The sequence below is a fragment of the Nilaparvata lugens genome, chromosome 3, assembly GCF_014356525.2.
Source record: "Nilaparvata lugens isolate BPH chromosome 3, ASM1435652v1, whole genome shotgun sequence".
NCBI classification, from domain to species: Eukaryota; Metazoa; Arthropoda; class Insecta; order Hemiptera; family Delphacidae; genus Nilaparvata; species Nilaparvata lugens.
In genome coordinates, this window is record NC_052506.1 from 88,752,518 (window position 1) to 88,779,349 (window position 26,832).

The 26,832-nt window shown below is 34.1% G+C and overlaps 1 protein-coding gene across 11 annotated transcripts in view; it reads right to left on the reverse strand.

Moving 5' to 3' along the window:
- Positions 1–26,832, reverse strand: part of LOC111059438 (eukaryotic translation initiation factor 4E-binding protein Mextli) — a 43,775-nt gene that overhangs the window by 11,871 nt on the left and 5,072 nt on the right. For 3 of the 11 annotated variants that reach the window (XM_039424976.1, XM_039424980.1, XM_039424973.1), the window contains exons 4-11: positions 24,716–24,872; positions 22,219–22,290; positions 9,725–9,785; positions 8,648–8,790; positions 6,904–7,031; positions 6,214–6,287; positions 5,294–5,442; positions 1,831–1,932 (exon numbers count right to left, since the gene is read on the reverse strand). In XM_039424976.1, coding sequence (XP_039280910.1) covers positions 1,831–1,932; positions 5,294–5,442; positions 6,214–6,287; positions 6,904–7,031; positions 8,648–8,790; positions 9,725–9,785; positions 22,219–22,290; positions 24,716–24,872 — 886 coding nt within the window. Of the gene's footprint in view, positions 1–1,830; positions 1,933–5,254; positions 5,443–6,213; positions 6,288–6,903; positions 7,032–8,647; positions 8,791–9,724; positions 9,786–22,218; positions 22,291–24,715; positions 24,873–26,832 lie in introns of all 11 variants that reach the window. The other 8 variants (XM_039424974.1, XM_039424978.1, XM_039424972.1 and 5 more) reach the window with 3 other exon arrangements.

Below are 26,832 nucleotides of genomic sequence, written 5' to 3' on the forward strand. Positions count from 1 at the left end.
ACTATTGATTAATCAATAGTTGGTTCATCAATAATTAATGGTCCACTTTTATTCAAGCACTACAGACTAATGCATTCCCAAAATGTACTCTAAAAATAATTAGATCTTAGAATAACAAATTTGAAAGTGTTATAATTTAAGAACCCATGAATCCCTAAGAACCATCAACTTATTCAACTAGAGTTTAATATAAAAAGTGGTAGTAAGAAATCAACTGCACATCAAGTAAGCAATCAATACAAGCAATCATACAAGACGATTAGTAAGCAATCAATACAAATGTAAGCAATAAATACAAGCACATCAACCAGATTCCCACTAACAGGACTTTGGATGCCCACTAACAGGCCAAAGGCATATCTGAGGGCTTTAAAACAGTACCATGGTTTCACGTTTACCAACGCATTATCAGATGTACTGAGGAATGAGGATACAGAAACATTGGTAAAGAGCGTTGGTAAACGTGAAACCATGGTACTGTTTTAAAGTTTTGAATAAATATTTTAATGAAATTTGGCAATATTTTTGTTTTCTTATTATGGAGAGATTTCACAACATCACCATCAATTCTACTAATTTTATATTTGAGGGTCTTTGGAGTTGCAGGACTTAGATTTCTTAGCGTTGTAGAATGATCTACTTAATTTCTTAAGTAGAATGATCACATTAATTACGTCAACATTTTTGTATCAAACATTTTCTCTGAAACGCATACGGTACTTCAGCAGTTTCAGAGAAACTAAAACCAAATATAAAATTCATAATTGTTTCTTCGTTCAGCGTGTCAAGTGGATTTTCTTTTACAAAAGATAGATAGAACAGAATGTTGAAATTTGGAAATAGATAAAATTACTCTGAATTTTCAAATATGCTTATCAAGGTTATAAATTAACTAAAATTGCATACTAGGAGAATAGCTCACAGTTTGTTCTACAACATCCTTAAGGTTACAGGTATAAATTGAAATTTAATTCTCTGGTGACTCTTTCATGACTATATGGATGTTCATCTCTTTGTTGAAACTAGCCTCTAGTAACAACATTAATAAAGGTATCCCTGACAGATGTTTTAGTACAAGATGGAAGTACCAAAGTATATCCGAGTTCCAGTATACTTCCAGTATCTGATTACTTTTAATATGAATGTATAGGATAAAGAAAAAACAGGCATTTGACCAAAATTTATTCTATTTCAAAATTTAGTCAATAAATACCGCAATAAAAAGCAGTACTTTACACACTTTACAATCAAAAAACAAAAAGCTCTTCTAATTTCAAAGAATGCTGAATTTAACGGGAAAATATGGGACTGTAAAATAGAAACAATAAATTTTAAATCAGATTATCAACTACAAGCAAGGCAGTCCATCTCATGTGATTTAAGATTTTAATATATTTGATTGTTTCTCACATCCATCAGCTTAAAAGATCAGACATAGATGAGTATAAGACGACAGTAGATAATCCCATTTTTTTTAACAAAGTTGAACATGGTGATGCCTGTTACATAATAATCCTTATTGAATTTTACAAAATAAAAAATTCAGATTCCAATTTTTCGGATTAATTACTACAGTTTTACATATTTGACACCTAGTCAGATCGGACTCCCCATAATTGTAGCTACATAACTGAATTGGAATAAAATAGCAAGTTTCCTACAGGATTATAAGATGATACACTTCAAGTTTCTTAGAATTTGCACCCCTCTCACAGTCCATAAGCATAGAAGCCAAGCAAAGCGTTATATTGATGCCAACTGACCCAAGCAATATTTATTGAGAGTGAAAGCAAAAGCAAGAGCATTTCTAAGAGGAGTATGCATAATGACCTGTCTTCTCTGTCAGGGTTTCTGACACACGCCTCGTCACAACCGGATGAGTGAAACTGCTCACAGGTGCAGTTTCTGGGCCCATGTACGTCACAAAATCACCTGCAACAAAAATTCATTTACATAAAATCTATCCTAAATGTACGCTTAAATATATGAATAAAAGTTGAGCAGAGCAAGGTGAACAATAATTCAAAAAGCTCTCCACAAATCATGATTTTGTGAATACAATCTAATCAGTTTTCTTGTGGTTCTAGGTTCTCATCGTTGAGATTGCTTTTACATTCTAATCTTCTATAATATAATGAAGGAAATAATTGACTTAAACACGATAGGAAATTACAGGTACAGGATAGGAAATTCACGAATGACACATCATCACGTCTGAACTACTTGACTGATTAACTTGAAATTCTGCATATCGATTTACTGAGGATGGTTATAGGCCTATTTTGAATTAATTCAGATAGCTATCCGGAGATTGTCAGTTTGGTGTAAGGGTAAGCATTCCTGACCGGCAATTGGGAGGTACTGGGTTCGGTTCCCGGGCTATCAAATAATTTTTGAATAGTAGCGCTCATCGAATTTCCATCTAGCTGTTTACCCTGTTGTCAATATTTGCAGTAGCAGAAGTCTTCGGGGTGAATTACAGCATTTAATTTGGATTTTCGTTTAATAATAATAAGTAGTATCAATAATTGCAAAAAAATCGAATTAATTTCATTTTCAATAATTCAGTTACATTATTTATAACAACAAAGTAACATAATATCAACTAGAAAACCAATTTATCTTCTAAATTTTGCTTTCCTTGACAAACTACTTGAAATTTATTTCTATCAATTTTCACCCGGTTACACAAAAGTCTGTTAACTTTTAACCCCAATTAAACGCGACGAGAACCAATCAGATCAGAGAAGCCTTTTCAGAAAAACATTTTCTGATTGGTTCCCGTTGAATTAAATCATGATAAAAATTTAACAGGCTTTTGTGCAACCGAGCCTATAAATTGCTCATATAATCGTATGGTAATTTCAACTGAAACGTGAATAAGTATACAGTGTGTAACAAGACAATAAATGACTGAAACTCAGTCTGAGACAAGAGTCCAAGACAATACATGACAAGGACCAAATCATGTCTGCCGCCGTTGTTTCAGAGTTCTGATCAAGAGAAAGAGAAAAAGTATGTAATTGTAGACTATTAAAGTAGTAATCAATTGCTATTAGATAAAGTCATTATAATATTGTTACACTTACGAATGAAAACTCGCAAAGCATGAAACATCACATTGATAACAGATAAGTAGAACTGTTAAGCTTTATAGTTTATAAACAGATTGCCAACAGTACTTTTTAAAGGCACAAAAGAGAGAAGTAAGTAATATTATCAAATTATAATTATTCATACTTAATTAATAATAATCAATAAATTAGTGCGTCCGTTAAGATTTAAGAATAGAAGCATTCTCTAATGATAGTCTAATAATAGTGGATTATAAAGAGGGGTCCGTCTGTCTCAAAAAAAACTTATTCGCTTCACATCCATTCTATCCTCAATATTAGTGCATCAAACTAAGGGCCGGTTTCCGAGCTCGGGATTTACCCAAGCTATAGACTTTAAACAGCTGGAATCAGAAAATTGGCTTTCTGAAACGGGGCGTAGTCGTAATCCACGTTTAAATTAAATTTCGAAAAAATAGAAAATTGAACACAAAATAAAATAAAGAGAAAATAGTGTAAAATTTCAACTATTTTGAAGTCAAATCAAATCAAGTTTTATTCAATGACAACATTCACATAACAAATTCCGTTACAAAAATGAAATTACAGATCATTGAATACAATACTATTTGCTTAAGAAAATTCTTGTCTGCAAACAGGAGTGAAATACATTCAGAACTCAACTAACTAGTAGTTCTGTGAACAGTAGACCTCACGCAGTATTCTCATCCACAAGTACCTGATTGAAACTATAGACCTTATGGAAATATAGCAATAGACTGGCTTCTCCACACATCTGTGTAATCACTTGTCAGCTGATTTATGATGAATAATTCTATTATCTGATTTTTACTCTAATATTGGCGTATGAAGGAGGCTCCTTTTTCTTTTTATATTATCCTTGAAATGCAAAATTTCCAAAAACCTTGTATATACGTCGACGCGCAATTTAAAAAGGAACATACCTGTCAAATTTCATGAAAATCTATTAACGCGTTTCGCCGTAAATGCGCAACATATATAAACATTTAAACATTAAGAGAAATGGTTACAGATGGAATTAAATAGAGAATGCATTTATTCAAATGCTAATGAATATATAATTATTATTGAACGAAAATCCTAAATAAATGCTGCAAATCACCCCGAAGACCTCTGCTACTGCAGACATTGACAACAGCATTTTGCAGCATTTATTTAGGATTTTCGTTCAATAATAATTATTAAGAGAAATGCCAAACCGTCGACTTGAATCTTAGACCTCACTTCGTTCGGTCAATAATACTACCCGTGCAAAAACATCGAACATCTTGAAAATGTATCTTTCCATCAACGTTAGTAGATAGTTGAATATAATACTATCCGTTCAAAAACATCGATCATCTTGAAAATGTATCTTTCCATCAAAGTTGTAGACAGTTGCAGCCAGACCTTATAACAGCGCTCACACTCACATTCCGGGACGACACGTCACGGTACAATAGGACAGAAAGCTCTATGTTTATTTAGGATTTTTTTAGACATTTTAAATTGATAAATTATTTATTAATTTTTGAGAAAACATAACAACTGGTCAATGTAACTTACTGAGCGCGAGGTCAACTGTTCACAGAACTACTAGTTCAGGAATGTTTCTTTACGTCAAGGAAAAACGTTTTCAATTATAGAAATGAGAAAATAAAGAATATTATAAAACCTACGACTACTCCCCGTTTCGGAAAGCCAATTTTCTGACTCCAGCTGTTCAAAGTCTAGAACTAAATCTCGAGCTCGAAAACCGGTCCCAATGCTGTCATTTACAAAGGCTTAACAACTGTAAACTATGTTCAGATTGTTTGAAGACTATTTCTTCAAATGTCCTACTACTCATATAGTAATCAAACATTATCATAGTAGACAGCCATCAAGCATGCGCCAGCTAAGGCTAGACACACACCAGTTAGTCAAGACAAGACATGATCAGACACGTTCAGTCACAATACTTCATATAGTTGCTTATGAAGACATGTCTAATTGCAATGACTAATCAGTGTGAGTTGCGCCATAAGCTTCAATGTGAAGTATTGTGAGTAAACGTGTCTGGTAATGTCTTGTCTTGGTGCGCGCCTAGCGGACTTGACATTCCGTTAGTATTGTGGAAGTATCATCCATCAGCCAGCCAGCCAAGCAGACGCATCGTTGTCATACTTGTGCCCTTTTACCTGCCACTGTACTAATACAAGTTGTATCATCACTCTCACCACTGCTACTCAGAGATGGAATTGGAGGGATTGGAGGAATTGGAGGCACCGTTCCCCCTCCATTCGACGGCTCCATCATTCCCAGTCGCTTGTACACCGGATAGTTGCCAATGTTGTTGTTGTTGTTAACGAACACATCCTCCTCATAGCTGCAACAAATTGGAATAGGATTGGATCATTATTTATATGCATGGTTTTCAGGTGTTTGCACTGAAAATTGGAGTCTATTTCAAAAGTGAATGAAACATAACCTACTTTTTTGGACTTTGTGTATGAATCAAAATTCGGGGATGGAACAGTTTTGGGCTGTGCCTGTTGGTACTTTCCCAATCATTTTAGGGCCGGTTTCCGAGCTCGGGATTTAGCTAAGTTCTGGACTTTAAACAGCTGGAGTCAGAAAATTTGCTTCCAGAATAGGGGCGTAGTCGCAGTTTTTATTATAATCTTCATTTTCTTACTTCTATAATTGGAAACGTTTTTCCTTGACGATATGAAACATTCCTAAATAATTCAAAATAGCTGAAACTTTACACTATTTTCTCTTTATTTTATTTTGTGTTCAATTTTCTAGTTTTTAATTCAAATTTAATTCAAACGTGGAGTGCGACTAAGCCCCGTTTCGGAAAGCCATTTTTCTGACTCCAGCTGTTTAAAGTCTAGAATTTAGCTAGATCCCGAACTCGGAAGCCGGCCCTTAATGATTTGTGTTCGGTGTATGATTGAATAAATATTCATAAATCTTAAAATTAAGGGAAACTTGATTGATTATATTTATTCAAGTCTGAAGTTGGCCTAGTTGATGATTCTAAATAGAACCATGTATTTGTACATGTTTGACAAATAATGATTTTTCTATTCTTCTACAGAATATCATCGGTTATGATGCTTGTAAAAATTTAATGTTTCATTAAAATACTTACTGCGTATAGCAATCAGGTGTGTAGTTCTGGAAGTTCTCACGAGAAAAATATTCGTCCAATACAAGTTTTGCATTCTGGAAAATAAAAATAAAGGTGATTATGAACATACTGTACAAGCTACTATAAACTAGTAGTTCTATGAACAGTAGACCTCACGCAGTATTCTCATCCACAACTACCTGTTTGAAACTATAGACCTTATGGAAATACAGCAATAGACTGGCTTCTCCACACATCTGTGTAATCACTTGTCAGCTGATTTTTGGTGAATAATTTCTATAGTCTGCTTTTTACTCTGCTCTTTTTAGTTTTTACTCTAATATTGGCGTATGAAGGAGGCTCCTTTTTTCTTTTATATATTATCCTTGAAATGCAAAATTTCAAAAAACCTTGTATATACGTCGACGCGCAATTAAAAAAGGAACATACCTGTCAAATTTCATACCTGTCAATTAAGGCGTTTCGCCGTAAATGCGCAACATATAAATATATAAACATTTGAACATTCAAACATTTAAACATTAAGAGAAATGCCAAACCGTAGACTTGTATCTTAGACCTCACTTCGCTTGGTCAAAAATTCGCCAATAAGTCCTAATAAAGTTATGCATACAGATTCATTGAATAACCGAGTATTGTAATAGTTTCAAAGAAATAAGCTAGATTTATTTGTTGTATCAAATTACTTACTCGCACAAGTTCGTGGTTTGTTCCAGTGATTTTTATGGTGTCATTTCCGACGGTGACAGAGTACTTGTATTCGCCAATACTAGCGTCGGGCGTGGACAAGCTGTGCAGCAGAGCCCGGCTTCCTCTAACTGAAACACGCCATTATGTAAATTATTATCGTTGCCAAATATTGCAATTTGATGTAAATTTAATAGTTATAGTACTGTATCTTCTTAAATATATATGAAGGTAAAACTGTTATCGCAACAAATAATTTCAACAAATCATGAGCATGCTTGTATGGCGTTATAACATCATTTCATTTTATACCACATTAGGTTTGAATAGCATCAAGGTATAACAATGTTTGTGTGAGAGCCTAATTTTTTTATTTAATTTTGATTTTTATTCTATTTCAAATATTTACAGTCGAATCAAATAGTTATAATCTGTAACGCTTCTTTATCCCTTGATAAAGATAGACTACCAACGGGACAATATGTCCCAGCAGAAATGACCAACCACAGACTACAACTGGGACAATATGTCCCAATAGAAGTTCATCGAGTCCCAGTGGGTGAATAGATCATCTAAACTACACAGTAAAGAATCCCAGCGGTAGTGTAGGGTCTATTCTGTAAAATACATCAGCTGTTTAGAACTATCTGTTCGCCATATTATTGTGAATTGAGGTTATATTGTGGTTATAAGCTCTCATGTATGCATGTGTCAGATGCTGGTATTGTGCTGAATGAAGCTGTTCTAATGTGATTTGCAGTGTCATTTTGAGTTGTAAGTAAGTAAATAACTTCATATAATGTCAATAATAACATGTGCAATTGAAATTGCAAAGCTATTTACTAAATTTTATTCATTTTATCGTGTTTTATGTATTGGGACATATTATCCCAAAGGTAAAATTGATTATTTGGTATTTGACGGGACAAGCTTCATAGACCCTTTTTTACATGATAAAATCCATAACCCTATTTGGTAGTCTAAGGGTTATACTAAGTGTATGAATGATATAACTATTGATTCCACAAAAGAACAAAACTCAAGTTTCTATACTCAAAGCATCATCTCAAGTGGTGATTAAACCTAAAATTAACAGCGTAGAAACTAGTTATTCAACTATCACCTGTGTAATATTTATTTCATTATTCACCTTTGAATCACATCCAACCGACTAATAAACAGAGTTGCAGATAGATTATAGATACAAATTGATCTCAACAAAAGATATTTCTACAATAAGAATGCTACTAACAGTAATTCACCCATCAGTTATGAATTAGGTTAAAACAGTCATAATATTTCCTCCAAGTTTATATTATTGCTTATCCAGCGTAATTTGAGAATATTGTTCGACCCTTTAAAGCCTTAGAGGAGGTTCGAGGTGGATTCCCACATATCAGTAAGTGATGGTACAGTGGAAGTTCAATTCCCACGAGTTATAAAATAGAATTTCATAAAATACAATTCCATAGAATTGGAACCGTTTTGGGCTTTAGCCTGTGGTATTTTTCTACAAGTTATAAAATTCACAATTCCATAGAATTGGAGCCGTTTTGGGCTTTAGCCTGTCGTACTTTTCTAGAAGTTGTATAACTCTAAATGATTGGATAAAATAAATTGAATTGAGTTATTCCCACTCATCCCGTCAGAGCGAGTATGAATAGTTGCATTAGAACTAATGGGAATGATATTCTCACTGTAACGGAAACGTTCACTGACAGTGATGTAATAATTGAAAGCACTGAACCTGTGAACGGAATCCGGTTGCTTTCGTCAGAGGCGCTGCTGTTCAGACTGGACGTGGATCCTCCCATCTTCTCTCTCTCACAGCTGTCTCGTACGGGAGACGCATTGTTTCGGATCGTATCTTCAATCAGATGTCGGGCGTGTCTGCAAAATTCAATATTAGAAATAATTGATTTCAAGTTCTGGAGAGAAAAAGAAGAATTTCCAAACACATCACAAAGTTATTATTATTAAACAAAAATCCAAATTAAATTTTGTAATTCACCCCCAAGACTTCTGCTATTGCAAATATTGACAACAGGGTAAACAGCTAGATGGATTTTTGTTTAATAATAATAATTAATTCATTAGCATTTGAATAATTGCAATATCTCAGTAATTTCCATCTGTAGACATCACAAAGTAGTATCTAGTGCCGGTGGCACAAAAGCAGATTAAAGCAAGAACCATCAGAGAAGGTTTTTTGGTTTGAAAAAGCCTTCTCTGAGGAACTAATCACGATTAAATTTTTCAAGTAAATATGTAGTAAGTGTATTATATCTGTAAAGAAACAGTAACATACAGATATAATAAGCATAGCATAGCTGATGAAAAGCGAAATCCGCGTGTTCGTGACGCATAAGTATTCACACAGCTTTGCATTATAAGCAATAAATTATTTTAAAAATCCATCCACAACACTCTTATGGTAGGTAAAAGAGTTAAGATTTATTATATAAGACTTGAATAATAAAAACAGAGGTATTTCCAAATCACTCAAAAAAACAGTGGTTGTAGAAAATAATAATTACAATTTGAATAACAATTGAGATGGTGTTACCAAAACGCAAATACTTTTAAGCTCCAAGTTTTGTTTCAACTCAAGTCACATAATCAACTATCAACTAACACAGGAAAATTAAAATTACTGGGAAACATGAAATATCTTTAATGTACCTTTTCTCACGAAAATAAGATCACGTAGTAAAATCTATAATCGAATATAACAGTCTACGTTGAACATTAAGTTTCCTGGGAAAATCTAAATGGAATTCATTGTAACAAATAAATATGTGTTATATTCAACAATTATACTCACAGTATCTTTTCTTCGTTAGGACCAATAATTTGCACCAGTCTTTCTTTCTTTCCAGGATTAACTGAAATCAGAGCAAGCAAAACCGTAAGAATAGATCATTAAGTGATTACCGGTATTTTGTGAAAAGCTATTTTATTATAGACCCAATCACTATCGAACAAACATTATTTTTGTATAATATTCATGTTTTTAGTTTACCGTACAATTTACCTGAATAGAACTAAAGATCATCTAGGTCCTGAAAAATAACACACACCTATACAGAATATAGAAAATACAATTGGAACATTCTAATTAAACAAATTTGGGACTTGATAATAAGAATTGACTACTATTAGGAGTAGTATATTTAGTAGGTAATAGTAATAAGCTTGTAAGATTCATCAAATAATAAAAAAAATAACATTTTCAGATTTTTTATGCAAAAAGTAATTCAATCTACTAAATTAAAGTCACTGAATAAAATTTAGATAATTTTCCCAGTGATATTAAACATTTTCTTAAATGTTTGTTCAGTTTTTTCTTTTACCTTGATTGTATTTCTGAGTCCAATACTGTCTTGGCAAGAAGATGTAAGGAGAGTACATTGTGTTTTGCAAAAATAATATTGATTATTAATTCAGATTCCAATTCAAAACCTCTTCACTGAATCATTAAAATTTTTCAAACACTGAAAAATTAGAAACAATTTGAATAATAGAATACTATTTTTTATACTTATTTTGTTCAACTGTAAGAAGGATAAAGTGTATAGATCGGTGGTAAGACCAGCTATGTTGTATGGCGCGGAAACCTGGCCTTTCTTTAAGAGGCAAGAGATGAAAATGGAAGTGGCTAAGATGAGTATGCTAACATGGATGTGTGGGGTCACGAGAAAGGATGGGATTCGTAATGAGATGATTAGAGGTACAGTTTGGGTGGGACCATTGGGTAGGAAGATGCAGGAGGCCAGGATGAGGTGGTTTGGACATGTGCAGAGACGTGAGGAGGATTTTGTGGGAGGGAGGATGCAGGATTTGGATCTAAGTGGGAAGAGGGGGAGAGGAAGGCCAAGGATGAGGTGTGGAGAGAGAGAATGGCGGCTGATTTGCGGGAGAAGGGTTGGAGATGCTGGGAGGTGATGGACGGGATTTTGTGGAGGAAACGGCTGAAGGAGGGAAATGCCGATCCCATATGATTGAGATAAGGCTTAGAAAAATAAAGAAGAAAAAAATACGTATTTTGTCAATTAAAAATAAATAAGATTCAAATCTTGAAACCTGCTTAGTTGGAAATTTCTAGTTTGATTTTCTAAGTAAGTTTTTGTATAGGAGAAACTAAATTAAAATTTCTGATATGATACATGAATTTTATCAAGTCCCTATCGAGCAATAAAAAGATTATAATCAAGATATTACTAGAATTGTTGAACACAATAAAAAGTTTGTAAATTGATAAATAATTAGTTTAAATAAGATACCTTTGCTATAATTCAATACTTGAAATATTTACTTTAGAAAAGCAGAGCTTGTTAAGACAGTGCATATTAATTTATAGTTTGAGTTTATTCAATATTATTATCATATTATGCAAGGTTGATTAATAAAAGCTTATTATTTCAAAAGTGAGTTAATTGCAAAACATTTTTTAACATTAAAAAAACTATTTACAAGTTGTAACGCATGAAGTGTAAAATTTGCAAATAAAATTGCTTAGCTTTCAATTTTTATTAAACTTTATTTTATCATTACAATGACTGTAGATTAACTGTAATGATTATTTATTCATGATGCTGGGTGTTTATTTTTTAATACTAAAATTTTGAGAGGTATGAACTCAAAAATGAATTAAGAAGTATAGCTATTTTTTTAAGTTGCATTGGGTTTAAAAAGACATAAGACTGCAATAAAATTATTAGATAGCAAAACAAAAATAATTCAAGTTTAGAATATTACAAATAAAAATATAAACACAATGATAAGTAGCATTTACATGAAAACTTCACCCAACAGCTGCTGAGCTGTAGCATTTAAAAATAAACACAAAAACTAATTAAAAACAAAATTGAGAAATAATTATTACTTAACTTGTTAATTTCTAATTCCACGAATATAATATTTCATAGAAATTTTAACAAATGACAGAATATAAGCAGAGAATAGTCAAAATTTAGATTTTCAAATATTGGCACAGAAGATTTCTTCATCGGCACATCAGACTTGGGATTGGAAACAAACACATGCCTTCTTTATCTAATTGAAATTGAAGAATTCTCTCATGCAAAAGTTCATACCAAGCGATAGACAATTTTGACGGTCAACAAATAATAAATACATTTTAAACAAAAAATGCTCATTAATTAATTATGTTATTGAAGAAAACTAGAAATATTAAGGAAAATCTTTATATTAATTTAGTTTCCTTTGTGAAAGTAATAAAAAACAAGAATTATTGTAATATTTACTATAGTAATATATAAAAACAGCTGGGTAGATTTTATAACTGTGGCATTTTCTAAAAAAATAAAACAATTTCATCAAGGAAAGTAAAGATAAATGAGAAAATAATTCCGTTATTCTATGTGGAGATTTGACTGATGGAGATTATGTAACAATTCAAACACCCCGCTCTCATAGGATATTAATTATTAGAATAGCGGAGTCATCACTCAGGCCACCAAATTGGACTTTTGAACTGGTGAGCTGAGAGAGTGATGACCGCGTAGAGGCGAAACTAGAGGGAGAACGTTCCGAGACGCGCTAGAGGAAGGTTGTGCTTGAGAGAGTGAGATGTAGTTTTTAGTAATGTGATTGAGGAGTGGATATGTTTAGAGAGAGAGAGTATAGATGTTTGTTATGGGATTTTTTCAATAGAGTGAGATTGTTTTGGTGAATTTGCGTATTTATTTAATAATATTATCCTATAAAAGTAGCAGGGCCCAGGACCCTAAAAACCTGGTGGTGGCAGCTCTACTGGAGAGCACTGTCATGCTCGCCACGCACGCCACAAGTGGTGACTTGGCGGTGGGATCCGAACTCTGAAAACTTTTTAAAAGTATTTCAACCGTGAAAGAACAGTAAAAATTGTCTCCGAAAGATAATATAATTGGTGCCGTGATAGTTTCAAAGTTTATTGTTAAGCATTACTAAATTTTAATTCGTTTTTGAATGTGTGTACGTGATTGTGTTGAACTCTTGATTATGTGTATTATGTATTTCGTTAGTTTGTGAAGATGAAGAGAACTTTATTAACTACCAAATAATGATCAGTATAAATTTATTCCTACATGTATTCGGACAAAAGGTGAAATTTCTTCAATTCATAGTTCAATATATCAAATCCGTGCAGTAATATTTTCTAAATAACGTTGACGTCTCAAAAATGATGCAGCTAAAAAAAAATTATTAAATTCAATTTTAAAGACTGTTGAACAGTGAGTTCGAAAATTATTCGGATGAAATATGAAACCGAGCGCGATTGTTGAACTCTGGAAAGCGGAAGTGTCTTGAGTCAGCAGAACGCGGGCAGCGAACCAGCGAAACGTTGAGGTGGGGATTGGCAGAGGTGTGACGTGGGCTTCCTCCAACTTTTGGGTGTTGGCGAATACGTCACCAGGTTCATCGCTCTTCAGGCTACACGACTCCATAGAGACTGTCGCTGTCATTCTACCAGCTGTTCGGCGGATGACAACTGTAATAACATGGATCTACTACTGGGGCAACGTTTGCGGCATTCTACAATGGAGATGAAGACATCAATTAAATTTGGTGAGCAATTTATACAGCTCTTTCTATATTGAAAATATTATTGTTATTATTTATATATTTATCGAATTGTTATGTTGGAGATAGACTTCCCAATGAATTCATTTTATGATAGGTCTACATTCGTTTATTTAGAGCTCATATCAAATTATTAATGTTCATTTATGCTGAATCGATCAGGTCAGATATCAATATTGTTTATTATAAAATAATTTAAGATGAAAAGATTTCAGGAAATTATCTAGGTCACACAAAGCTGATAGATTAAATTTATTGTTTTATGAGAGTTATTTATTTATGCAAATGAAAGGTTAATTATAAAAATTTAAAATGGCTGAGAGAGTTAATTTTGAAGGGCAGGAAGTGGAAGTTCAAGCTGCTTTTGAAGCGCTATCAGCTAGATTAAATCAACTTAGTATCACACTAAACGAAACTGTTAACAGAGACCTAAATAGAACCGATACAAATTTAGTAGATGTAGAACTTGTTACACCCCCTGAGCAAAATGTCAAACCAAATTTCGATCTAGTTAGCAGTATTCCAACATTCGATGGAGAGCAGTCAGATCAAATCCATTCTTTTCTTGACACTGTTGATGGAATCTCTCACTTGTGTGGCTGGTCAGAATTTCAAAAGACACAAATTATCAGATTAAAACTTACCGGAAGTGCATTATTGTTTTTCAAGTCAGATGATAGGTGTAGGAATGCAAAATCTGCAGCTGAAATTAGAGCAGCTTTGGTTGAGCGTTTTGGTGATAGCCTACCGAGTCGCTATTACTATGAGCAATTGGCATCAATCCAACAAAATAAAGGAGAGTCAATTGAAAAATATGCAGACCGAGTCATGAACATTAGTAGGAAGACGATTAGAGTAACAGCAAGTGATGAAGCTAATAAAATACTAAGGGAAGAAGCTGATAGGAGAGCCATGGAGTCATTCCTAAGAGGATTACTTGGCGAAATAGGGAAACAAACTCGAATCAAATTCCCAACATCCTTTAAAGAAGCAGTAACAACAGCCATAGCGATTTCCAACCTAGATAGAAAACCCTTCCAAAATGAACAGGAGCCATCTAGAAAAGTATTTAGCACAATAACTCAAAAAAATTGTTATAACTGTGGGAAGATTGGACACATCGCTAGACATTGTAGGAAGAGAGTTGTACACACTGACACTCAACAAGTGGGCATTAGAGTTTGTAACTTTTGTAAGAAAAAGGGTCATCTAGAAACTGAATGTAGAATGAAACAATATTCCGCAGATAAAATTTGTAACAATTGCAACAAGCGAGGACATCTTGCACACAATTGTTGGGGAAGTGGGAAAAAGATAAATGACAACCGAAAAGATCAAGAGAAGTTGTTAAACGACAACGGGGAGCTCAAGACCGCCGTTGGGAACCCCAAACATTAGTAAATTCAGATCACTTTTGTAATAGGTCTGGACAGGCGAGACGAAGTAAGCCCAAAATTGTAACTACATTATGCCAAAATAGTGCCGAAGAACTAGTTGTGGATGGTAGTATTGGAGGAGTGGAAGGAAAGATTGTAGTTGATACGGGAGCACAAGTATCCCTTATCACAAGACAAATCGTAACTGGCACAATCACTCCAAGCAACATCCTAATTAGAGGCATCGCTGGAGCCCTTATGCGAGTGCATGGGACAGTGAGGCAAGTTATAAAACTGAATGGGATGGAGGTAAAATGCGACTTAATAGTAGTTGACTTACCAGACACCTATATTGCAATACTGGGATATGATGTTCTCAAAATTAAAAAGTCAGTCATAGACCTTGATCGTAGTATATTATTTATGGAAGGAAGGCAAGTTGCGCGACTTTATGAAAGAAACAGTTCCAATGAAGATTACAAAAAGAGTGGCTATATGAAGGTTGAAGAAGAAAATACTCAATCAAAAACTATAAGTATGAAAAGTGAAGGAAGTACTCAAACAGATTTTACAAATTCAAAGATAGAAGAAAATTATATCCAATCAAAACCGATAACTTCAAAATTACCCTCAGAATCGACAGTTCATGTTAATGCGTATTGTAGAACCAATCTCACAATACCTGCTAGGTCGGAGAGAATAGTACAAATCAAATTGGGAAAAAACAATAAAGAATTGAAAAATGAATTAGAAAACAAAGTAATAATAACAGAGCCTGTAACAGTCAAAGTTCATGGAATTTTAATAGCCCGAAGTCTTTCTAAAGTAATGAATGGTATGTGTTTGACTAAAGTAACAAATGTAACCAATGAAGATTTAACATTATATAAGAACACATTAATTTGTAATGTTGAAGAGTCTCAATCAAGCAATGATGAACACGATGCTAACTATAAAGAAGTGAAGCTAACTAGAAACAGAACAGAGGAGTTTGCAGCTAAATTAGAAGGAAAGTTGAGTCATTTGGATAATGAAGAGAGAATTAAGATGAGAAATATACTTTGCAAATATATTGACATTTTTAGTCTTGAAGGAATTGAGAATTTAGGCTGCACATCAACAGTAGAACACAAAATTAATACTGGTGATCACCCCCCTATTAATAAAAGACCGTACAGGGTACCACATTCACAGAGAGATGTTTTGAAGAAACTTATTCAGGAACAGCTAGACAAAGGAATCATTGTGACCAGTTCATCACCTTGGTCAGCACCAGTTGTTATTGTTCCGAAAAAACCAGGTCCTGATGGTGTTATTACATACAGAATGTGTATTGATTTTAGAGAAATTAACAAAATTACAGTTCCAGAAGTATGGCCTTTACCTGATATCCACGAGACATTAGATTCATTAGGAGGTAGCAAATATTTCACAGCACTTGATATGAATTCTGATTCTTCCAAATCAAAATGCACCCTGAGAGTCAAGAAAAAACTGCTTTCAGTACTCCTGATGGACATTATGAATATACAAGAATGCCAATGGGACTTATCAATTCACCAGCAGTGTTTCAAAGACTTGTAGACTCTACCTTGTTAGGATTGAAAGGAAAAGCATGCCTACCGTACATGGATGATATTTTAATATTTAGCCCTACAATAGATCAGCACACTGAAGATATTGCCGAAGTATTGGATAGATTTAGAGAAGTCAATTTGAGTGTTCAATTGAAAAAATGTCAAATTGCTAAGCCAGAAATAAGTTTTCTAGGTCACATAGTCAACAGGGATGGAATCAAGCCATGTCCTAAGAAAATTATAGCAATCAAAGAGTTTCCTCGACCTAAAAATGAAATAGAAATCCGTGGTTTTGTAGGTTTATGCAGTTATTACAGAAGACATGTTTCAAAATTCGCCGAAATCGCCAAACCGCTTACAAAATTAACTAAAAAGAATCAACATTTTGACTGGAATGAAGAATGTGAAACCGCTTTTCAAAAGTTGAAAGAAAAACTAATCACAGAACCGCTACTTATTTATCCAGATTTCTCAAAAGCATTTATTCTTAGCACAGATGCCAGTAATTTCGCAATTGGATCAATTTTAGCTCAGGAAATCAATGGAGTTGAACATGTTATTGCATATGCATCTAGACAACTCAATTCAGCTGAACAAAATTACAGTGTAACAGAGCGAGAGCTATTAGCAGTTGTGTGGGCTGTTAAATATTTTAGATGTTACCTCTATGGTCGATCATTCACTTTATATACTGATCATAGTGCTATCAAGTGGCTTTTATCACTGAAAGATCCATCAAGTAGACTAACCAGATGGGCTTTGAAGTTAGCTGAGTACGATTATAAAGTAATTCACAAGCCTGGTGTTAAACACTCAAATGCAGACTGCTTAAGCAGAGTTATATACAAGAATACAGTTGAGAATCTTCCACTGTTAGACTTGGAAATCATAAGAGAGAAGCAGAGAGCAGACGAAGAGTGTCAGCGCCTTCGAGAGTATCCTAGTTTAAATTGAGTCCAGAAGGGATCATTCACTTCAAGAAACATGATAAGAAGTTGATTGTTATACCAAGAAGCCTTCGAGAGAAAGTTATTAGTCTCCACCATGATCTTCCTTATGCCGGTCATGGGGGCATTAAGAAAACAATTGTAAGAATTCAAGAAAAGTTTTATTGGCCTAAAATGAAGAATGATGTAACTAATTTTATAAGAGCGTGTGAAGAATGTAGTAAAAGAACAGATTACGGAAAATCGAAAGCACCCTTAGGAGAATTTAAAGAAGTGACCGAGTTTGGATACAGACTGTCATGTGATATTCTAGGTCCACTTCCGTTATCAAAATCAAGAAACAGATACATCCTAACAGTAATTGATCATTTTACTAGATATGGGGATTTTATCGCCCTACCGGATCAAACTGCTGAGACTATTGCACAAGCACTAATACAGAGAGTGATAACAAGAATCGGCGTACCAATGGAATTAATTACTGATCAGGAACTAATTTTACGTCTGATCTGATGAAATCAATGTGCAAACTTCTAGGAATAAGAAAACTACAAACAACAGCTTATCACCCAATGAGTAATGGTAGAACGGAAAGAGTTCACAGAACTATACCAAAAATGTTGAGTCATTATGTCAACAAAAATCAAGATGACTGGGATGAGTTGCTTCCCATGGTGAATATGGCATACAATTCGCAAGAGCACGAATCAATTGGATACACACCTTATGAGATGGTATTCGGAAAGAAAATGAGAACACCGCTTGAAGCTGATTAACATTAAGCATTAACTGAAGATACAGAGATTTATTCGAATTACATAGAAGATCTTAGAAGTAGACTACTAACTATAAAAGAAATGTCAGTTGAGTGCCAAGTGAAGGCAAGGAAAACGCAGAAGAAGCAGTACGACAAAAAGTCTAAAACAAGTGAATATCGTGTAGGACAAAAAGTTTATCTTTATGTACCACAAATTAAAAGAAAGAGAGTGAAGAAATTGTCAAAGCTATGGAGAGGACCGTATCGAATTGTAGAAATTAAATCGAAACTGAATGTAGTATTGAGAGTAAGAGGAAAGAACGTAGTTGTACATGTAAACAGAATAAAACCAGCGTTGTACTATGAGCAAGCTGCAAATGAAGTTAGAGAAGGAAACGAGCCAGAAGAAGAAGAGGAGGAAGATGAAGAACAAATAGAAGTCAATGAGGAAAACGAAGAAGAGCAAGATGAAGACGACGACGATAACAATGACGAAGTAAGAGAAGAGGAAGCATATGATGAAAATGAATCAGATAACGATGCAAACTCGAAACACAAGAGAAAAAGGAAAAAACCAAGAAGATATAACGATTATGTAGTGTATTGATTATGTCCATGATTATTGAGATATAAATATATATTGTATATTAAATGTAAAAGAATGACCCCATACGATAGATTATTCATTTATTTATTCAATTATAATATTCAGTAGGAAGTTTATATATGTCGAAGTTTATTTTTATTATGGATATTTATTTTGTATTACTTCAAGATGATAACTTTAAATGTTGGTGAGAAAGAATTAAAGCAAGTTTACTTGAGACAGGAACAAAAATAAAGAACTAAAACAAGGTGTGAATGATTAGTATGTTGAGTAAGTATGGAGTGTGAAAGTGATGGCCAGTGAATGTTGATGATTGTGGAAGAATGATTTGTGTGATTGAAACTAATAATAAAAAACTAAACATGTCCATGGGAAAACCAATAATGAAACTTTGATTCACTAATTTTGTGAATGAAAACGAAATGCATAATATTCTATTATTGAAGAATTTTCATGTCTTGCTTTAATTCACACCAAAGGAACTATGAAAACTTGTAGTATATTTATACCTTATGCTATTATTATATATTAAAATTAATTTAGGAGTTGAAAATAGTTTTGAAAATAAGATATTGTAAGTATGAAGAATCCTACTTTATTCAATAAAGTAATCAGCATTGACTTAGGAAAATCTAATATATCGAAACATGAGAATAATTTATGTTTAGTGTAATAGGAAATTGACAATTTATTGCTGTATCTAATAATATGTATAATAAGTATAAGCTTGATACTGGTCGTAGTTTTGTGTTGTCTCGCAGGACGGACAGAGAGGCCAGAGCAACAGAGCCACAGGCACACCACCATCCGAGTTGAAGGAGGCGGTCACCTCGAGAAGATAATGCAGGAGACAACATTCGGCAACGACACTGCCTAAGAGTCAACTCAACAGTTTCAAAATCGCTGGGTGTTCAAAAGTGACCAATGTGTGGTGGGGACTATAATGATTAGAAATTTAAAACTTTATGTGGGAGAACTTTATGGTAGCCTAATGTGTTAAGATGGACTCTGCTTTGCTCTGTGCCAATAATTTATTGTTTGTAAAATTAGACTAGATTCATCATTCAAATGTATAAGTATGATACTCTCTCTCCTTGAATTTTATTATATAAATTTTTAAAATGTAATGAATATGGAAATGTATCAACTATATTTAACGATATTGTCAAGATTTAAATTTTATTTGATTTCAACTTAGTTTAAAGATGTGCCAGTAATTGTATATGCCACATCTTTTTCATGCGGAGGGGTGATGTAACAATTCAAACACCCCGCTCTCATAGGATATTAATTATTAGAATAGCGGAGTCATCACTCAGGCCACCAAATTGGACTTTTGAACTGGTGAGCTGAGAGAGTGATGACCGCGTAGAGGCGAAACTAGAGGGAGAACGTTCCGAGACGCGCTAGAGGAAGGTTGTGCTTGAGATAGTGAGATGTAGTTTTTAGTAATGTGATTGAGGAGTGGATATGTTTAGAGAGAGAGAGTATAGATGTTTGTTATGGGATTTTTTCAATAGAGTGAGATTGTTTTGGTGAATTTGCGTATTTATTTAATAATATTATCCTATAAAAGTAGCAGGGCCCAGGACCCTAAAAACCTGGTGGTGGCAGCTCTACTGGAGAGCACTGTCATGCTCGCCACGCACGCCACAATTAGAAGCAAGAGGCATTCAGACCGGGTGAAGACATTGCTTGAAACTATGATATGCCTAAAATTAATGCCTAAAATCATTGGACGAATAATATCTTACTTGAAGGGAATCTTTATTTATATTATAGGTTTGCTCGTTCATTTGACTTGACCCTAACTGGTGTGTTTACACCAAAGTTATTAACAAAATGTTAATAACTTAATCCTATTAGATTCTATTAGATTAAACGGAACTTGACAAACACATTTATGTTCATCATGTGTATGATAAGTTATGTTTAATCTAATAGAATCTATAAGAATTAAGTAATTAACATTTTGTTAATAACTTTGGTGTAAACGCAGCTTTATAGGTATAGGATATAAATAGTATACATATTATTATGAACTATATCTCAGGTTTTTGGTATTGTAGTTGAATGATAATGAGGTACTTTAAGCAGCGTTTACACCAAAGTTATTAACAAAATGTTAATAACTTAATTTTTCAACAAAACGTTAATAACTTAATCATTATAGATTCTATTATATTGAACGGTACTTGACAAGCACATTTATGTTCATCAAGTGTATGATATGTTATGTTCAATCTAATAGAATCTATAAGGCCCATTTCACACCAAAGCTGGGCAGGGCCGGGCCGAGCCCAGCGGAATCGGCCAGAGGCGGATCGGCCGAGCGGAATCTGCCTGCGTTTGCACTGAAGCCGATTCACTCAGTAGGTTTTCCAGCCTTGTAGTGAGAACTCACTACGTGGGAAGATCGAACTGAAAGAAGGCAGAATCCGTTTGGCCGAAAACGCTCAAGTTGGGCGTCAAGCCGATTGCACAAATCCGCTCGGCTCGGCCCGGCGTTGATTTGAATGCTCCCGACTAAATCCTGCATAGTTAGCGCGCACGCGGATTCCGCTCGGCTCGGCCAACCTTTGGTGTGAAACCCACTAAGGATTAAGTTATTAACATTTTGTTAATAACTTTGGTATAAACGCACCTTAAGAAACCACTACCTCCGTAAACAAAGCCGTAGTGCATTCGTGTGACGTCAGCAAAGGTAGGGCTCCTACACCAATAAAAATTCGTTGATTTCAGCTGAACTATATCAGCTAGTGTTTTTATTGGTGTAAGAGCCCTACCCGTACTGACGTCACCAGAATGAACTATGGCTTTGTTTACGGAGGTAGTGAAGAAACCCTTTCTATTGTATACAAAATGAGACTCATCTACGTATAACATATGATTCATATCAACTAGATACAAAGCAATTTCTCAATATTATTACAACAAAATCACTCACATTAGTTTCAAAACCATTTTTTACGAAAATAGCTATACTCTACTTGAAATATGATCAAGGCCCGTTCGCACAGTCAACGCTTAAAAAAATTAATCAGCTGGTGGCATAAACTCAAAATGAAACACATAATAACGAACGAGACTCGATAAGGATTTAATCCAGTTTAAAATAAAATTTTGTTCAAACTGTCACGGTGCAAACGGCCCTTGTGAGTAAGTTTCAGAATTTAACAAAACACCAATGTTTGCAAGTAGTTAATATTAGTGTGACAATATTGCAGTTAAGGATTTACTGTTTAATTTTTCCTTAGGAAGGCTTGAGGATAACAAAAGATACTGAAATCTGAAACATGTTAATACAAACGCGGGATAGGTTTTCAGTGGCACATTAGTATTTGAATACGTCAATCTTTGATGTCGTCTTCAAGAAAACAGCATTAGATGAAATGCAATTATTAATTCAAGCTGTGCAGCAAACAAACAGCAAATTTGCATATCATTTGCAGGCGTATTACAACAATACCTCGTTGGAATGAGATGATAGTCTCACTCAATTCTTCAATCATATGGACTCGGCGGCCCTTGATGCCCATCACTAAACAAAAATACACTATTTATGCTTCTTCCTTCACTCATCCAGAACCCTTAAAAATAGTTTCGGAGGCCTTTCGAAGATCTTAAGTTAATCAAAAGGATGGATCCGTTTTTAATATTTGCATTGAAAAATAAGACATCCAAAATGGACACTCTCTATTCCAATGAGTAAAGAATTTTAATTTTTTCCATCTTTATAGAAAATGTTCAATGAGTCCTTGCTTCCTAATAAACTTTATTGTAGAGGTCTTTCAAAGATACAGAGTTATCAAAGAATGGATCCGTTTTAAATAATTGCATTAAAAAAAGGAGACATCCAAAATGAACACTCTTTATTCCAATGAGTATAGAAAGTTTTTATTTTTCCTCACATCATAAGAAATGTTCAATGAGTCCACTATTCATTAATATAAATGACTTGGCAAAATTAAAATTTTACAGGAGGAAGCTACTGTTTCTGTGAGCTCATTATCATTGATGCTGCAGATCGTTTTTATTTATTGACAGAACTAAAACCTCAACTTAAGCAATTAAGGATTAGCTACATGTGGTGAGATAATATGTCACCAGTGCGGAGTGAAAATCCAGTTCTTCATTTTTCCCCTGCAACATTTATTGGCCGTATCTTGTCAGGGCAAATTTTTGGCTTGCAAGTTAATAAGATAATTAACACATAGAACACTGGATGATTTTATAAGAGATTAATACGAATTTATTCTCTAAGTAGCCCGTTATGGTACTTCCCTGCTATCAAACAATGATAAAGGCTCCTAAGGCTCCTTTCATTAAAGCTTAATTAAAGCTATGATTTTTCTGTGTTTTGAATTGTAAATTGAGTGTGTAATTGAAGAATGTTGAGTGACACATAACCTAGCTACATTTGGACTGTTGTATAAATTAGAATAGGAACCGTTTTGGGCTTAAAAGCCTGTGGTACTATTCTGTAAGTTGTGTAATTCTAAATGATTAAATAAATAAATAGAATAAATAATCCAAGAGTTGAAAAATATAATAGAGAAATATATTTAAAATTCTTTTCAAAATCTGAGAATGCATAATATAAGGTGCTTTAGTCTCACTTTGACTGTCTAAACAAATAACCAAGAATGAAGAACCAAATAATCGCCTAGAATGAATAAAATTGATTCTTACCTTTGCATGTTGGTTATAAATATTTTCTTCATGGCTTCATTATTACATACATTGGAAGGAGGATAAGAAACAAGTTATAATCGATAAGAAATAGGATTGACCTGCAGTACAAACAATCAGAATGCTTATACCGGGTGATTCAAAAAGGGCTTTACAACTTTGAAAATTCATATAAATCTTACCATAGCCACCTCTAATACAAGGCCGCGGTCTACGATATTGCAACGTTGCAGTGTAGGCCTAGAATCTAATACATGATTGGTGAAAAAGATTAAAAAAAATACCAGCTGATCTTTTCCACCAATCATGTATTAGATGCTAGGCCTACACTGCAACGTTGCAATATCGTAGGCCGCGGCCTTGTATTAGAGGTGGCTATGATCTTACTAAACAAGGTACAGAGCTGTTTCTGGTGTTGTTTTGAAGGAAAACACTCCAAGTCTTTACTCACGTAGTCCGTTAGTGCTTGGTCACGCCGCACAAGCGCTAGCGACAGTTACCTTCCTTCACTGGACCCGAGCGTGCTAGCTGTGTTTCGGTTTGAAAAACGGCATAGTTTACCTTGATATGTTGCAAAAATTTTTTATACCACAGATCGATGAGGATGACCGAGAGCGAAATGTTTTCTATATGCAAGATGGCGCACCACCACACTATCTGACTGAGGTCCGGGATTTTCTTAATGACCGTTACCCAAATCAGTGGATTGGCCGTAATGCGCCAATTACATGGCCCGCTCTTTTCCCCACACTCAACACCGCTGGATGTTTTCTTGTGGGGTTTCATAAAAGATATGGTGTACGTACCTCCTTTGCCAGCCACTCTACCTGAACTTAGAGCAAGGATTTACGCTGCTGTTTAGCAAGTTACACCTAAAATGCTAGTGCGAGTCTGGGAAGAAATCTACTAACGATGGGATGTCTGCAGGATAATCAACGGAAGTCACATTATTTTGAGGTAAAAAATTTGAAGTGTTTTCCTTCAAAACAACACCAGAACCAGCTCTGTACCTTGTTTAATGAGATTTATAAGAATTTTCAAAGTTGTAAAGTTCTTTTTGAATCACCCGGTATAATAGAATGCGAGAATGATCTCACTGAGATGATTTGCAAAGAAAAAATACTCTTTTCTGGAAAGCGATTCGGTACATGAAGATAAAAAGAAATAAAATTATAATTTACAAATCGTGGATTGGGTAGCTTGAAAAAGCAATACTCTAAAAATATAGTACAACTATTAGGATGTAAAATCAACGAAAAACTGCCGATTCTTACCTTTTCCTGAGTCAGAGTTGCGGATCACTAGTTCATCCTTGCAGTAATTCTTCCCTGGTATTTTAGTCGGCTTCAAAAACTTGCCTGAGTTTTTGAGAATATCACCGGGAGCAAGACTAGGAGTGACTCTCTGATCTCTTGAAGCTAACAGTTCAAACTGCAACAAAATACTTCAATCAATTTGACTCTAAATTATTTTGATGGTTCTAAATTAAATTGTTGTTCATAAAAAGCTCTGCTTGGATTCAGATCATGAATTTGAAAATAAATGAATTTTTCATGTCTGCGTTATCAAGAGGAGAGTTTCATATTGCAATAATAATAATAATAATATCGAGTGAGCTGGCTGGCTCAGGTCTGATGTCAGAGTTTGCAGGTCGGAACTGATCAATTTCAGGGCCTCTGACTTGACCTAACGACTGCTTTTTAGGCAGCCGGGATCGACTATAACGTGTCCAACCGAAACACGGGATGTATTGCAATGTGATGATTAAATCACCATCACGCTTATTGTTGTATACAGATACAACTGAATTAGATATGGAAAGAGTAATTTGATAAAGGTTGTATTTGAGCCAATCCTTGAAAAGCTTATAAATGCTTAATTTATAACTAAACTATTGGGATAAATTTTGATAATTGAGTTTGACATATATAAGGTTAAGATAAGTTTCACCTGGTTTTATTTAGTCTGTTTCTTTGTCCTTAAGTTGATTGTAAATGATAAATAAATAAATAACAATGTGAACTTGGTTGAATTTACTTGAGAATGCCATAGATATAGAACACACACACTAAATAAATTACATCGAGAAAGATAAATTCATTACAAGTCCACACCCTTAATTTTTAGACATGTTTTATTATTGACTTGTACATGGGTGAAGAAATATGGCGGAACGAGAATTAATTGAGCAACTGCAGATAGACTAAATTTGCTACGCTGGTCACCACCAGGTCAAGTCATCCCGCCTATTTAATTTCTCATTAAATAAATATAACAGATGGAAATTACTGAGATATTGCAATTATTCAAATGCTTATGAATTAATTGACCGAAGCGAAGCTGATCGGCTCGATCGGCTTTTGTCTGTTTGTTTGTTTGTACCGCAGTTATAGTCACAGTTATTGTCCGATTTGGATGAAATTTGGTATGCAAGTTCTTTGAAACAAGGCGCAGAAACGTATTTGTAACGATTTTTGGTAAGACCTCCGGTTTTTTGTAATATTTAAAAAATCATAGACTAACCTCAAAAGTTACTTTTTCGTATCTTTGAAGATACAGCAATTCATGTTCCTACTTTTTCGCATCACCCATCAATTCATTTTCCGTCTCACCATCGTCTGTGAGACGATTCATCATCTAAATTGCCTACTGCATATTTAATTTTTCTGTCAGTTGACCGATTTATTATAATTAATTATTAGAAAAGTTGTAATATATGTTTATATTGTAAATATGGAGACGATATAAAGGTACCTCCTTGATAAGTCCGGTGTCCCTGTAAACACTGTCTCTAGCACTTTCAATGGAGAAAATAATAGATGACATGGCTAAATCTTCAAAATATACTACTGAACTTACTGTACTGGCCTTTCTCATTAGATTGAAAGTTGTATTCATGAGCGAGGTCTACTGTTCGCAGAACTACTAGTTATTATTATTAAACTATTTACAGCATTTAATTTTGATTTTAATTTAATAATTATAAATAAAGATGAATTTTATTTTCACTTCTCTCATTAACTTCACAATCAATTTAGTTGATGACAGAATAGATAGTACCTACACCAATTTAGATTAGCAACCAGAATAACAATAATGTGATGTAAATCGATTACTTTCATCAACGATTGGGAGCATCAAGGTTAAACGGCCACAATTGACATGGTCTCTTCACTAACAAATTTATCAGATTACATTTCTATCCAATAAGCTCCAAATTAGCCTTCACTAACAAAGTTATCAGATTATATTTCTATACAATAAGCTCCAAATTAGCCTATCTCGTCCTCCTAGATTTGGGTCTATTGAGAAATATTTCTCAAGTAATATACAGTATTTCTATTATTATTTTGCTTTGGATTTTAAAGCCTTCTCCTCTTATTTGAATATA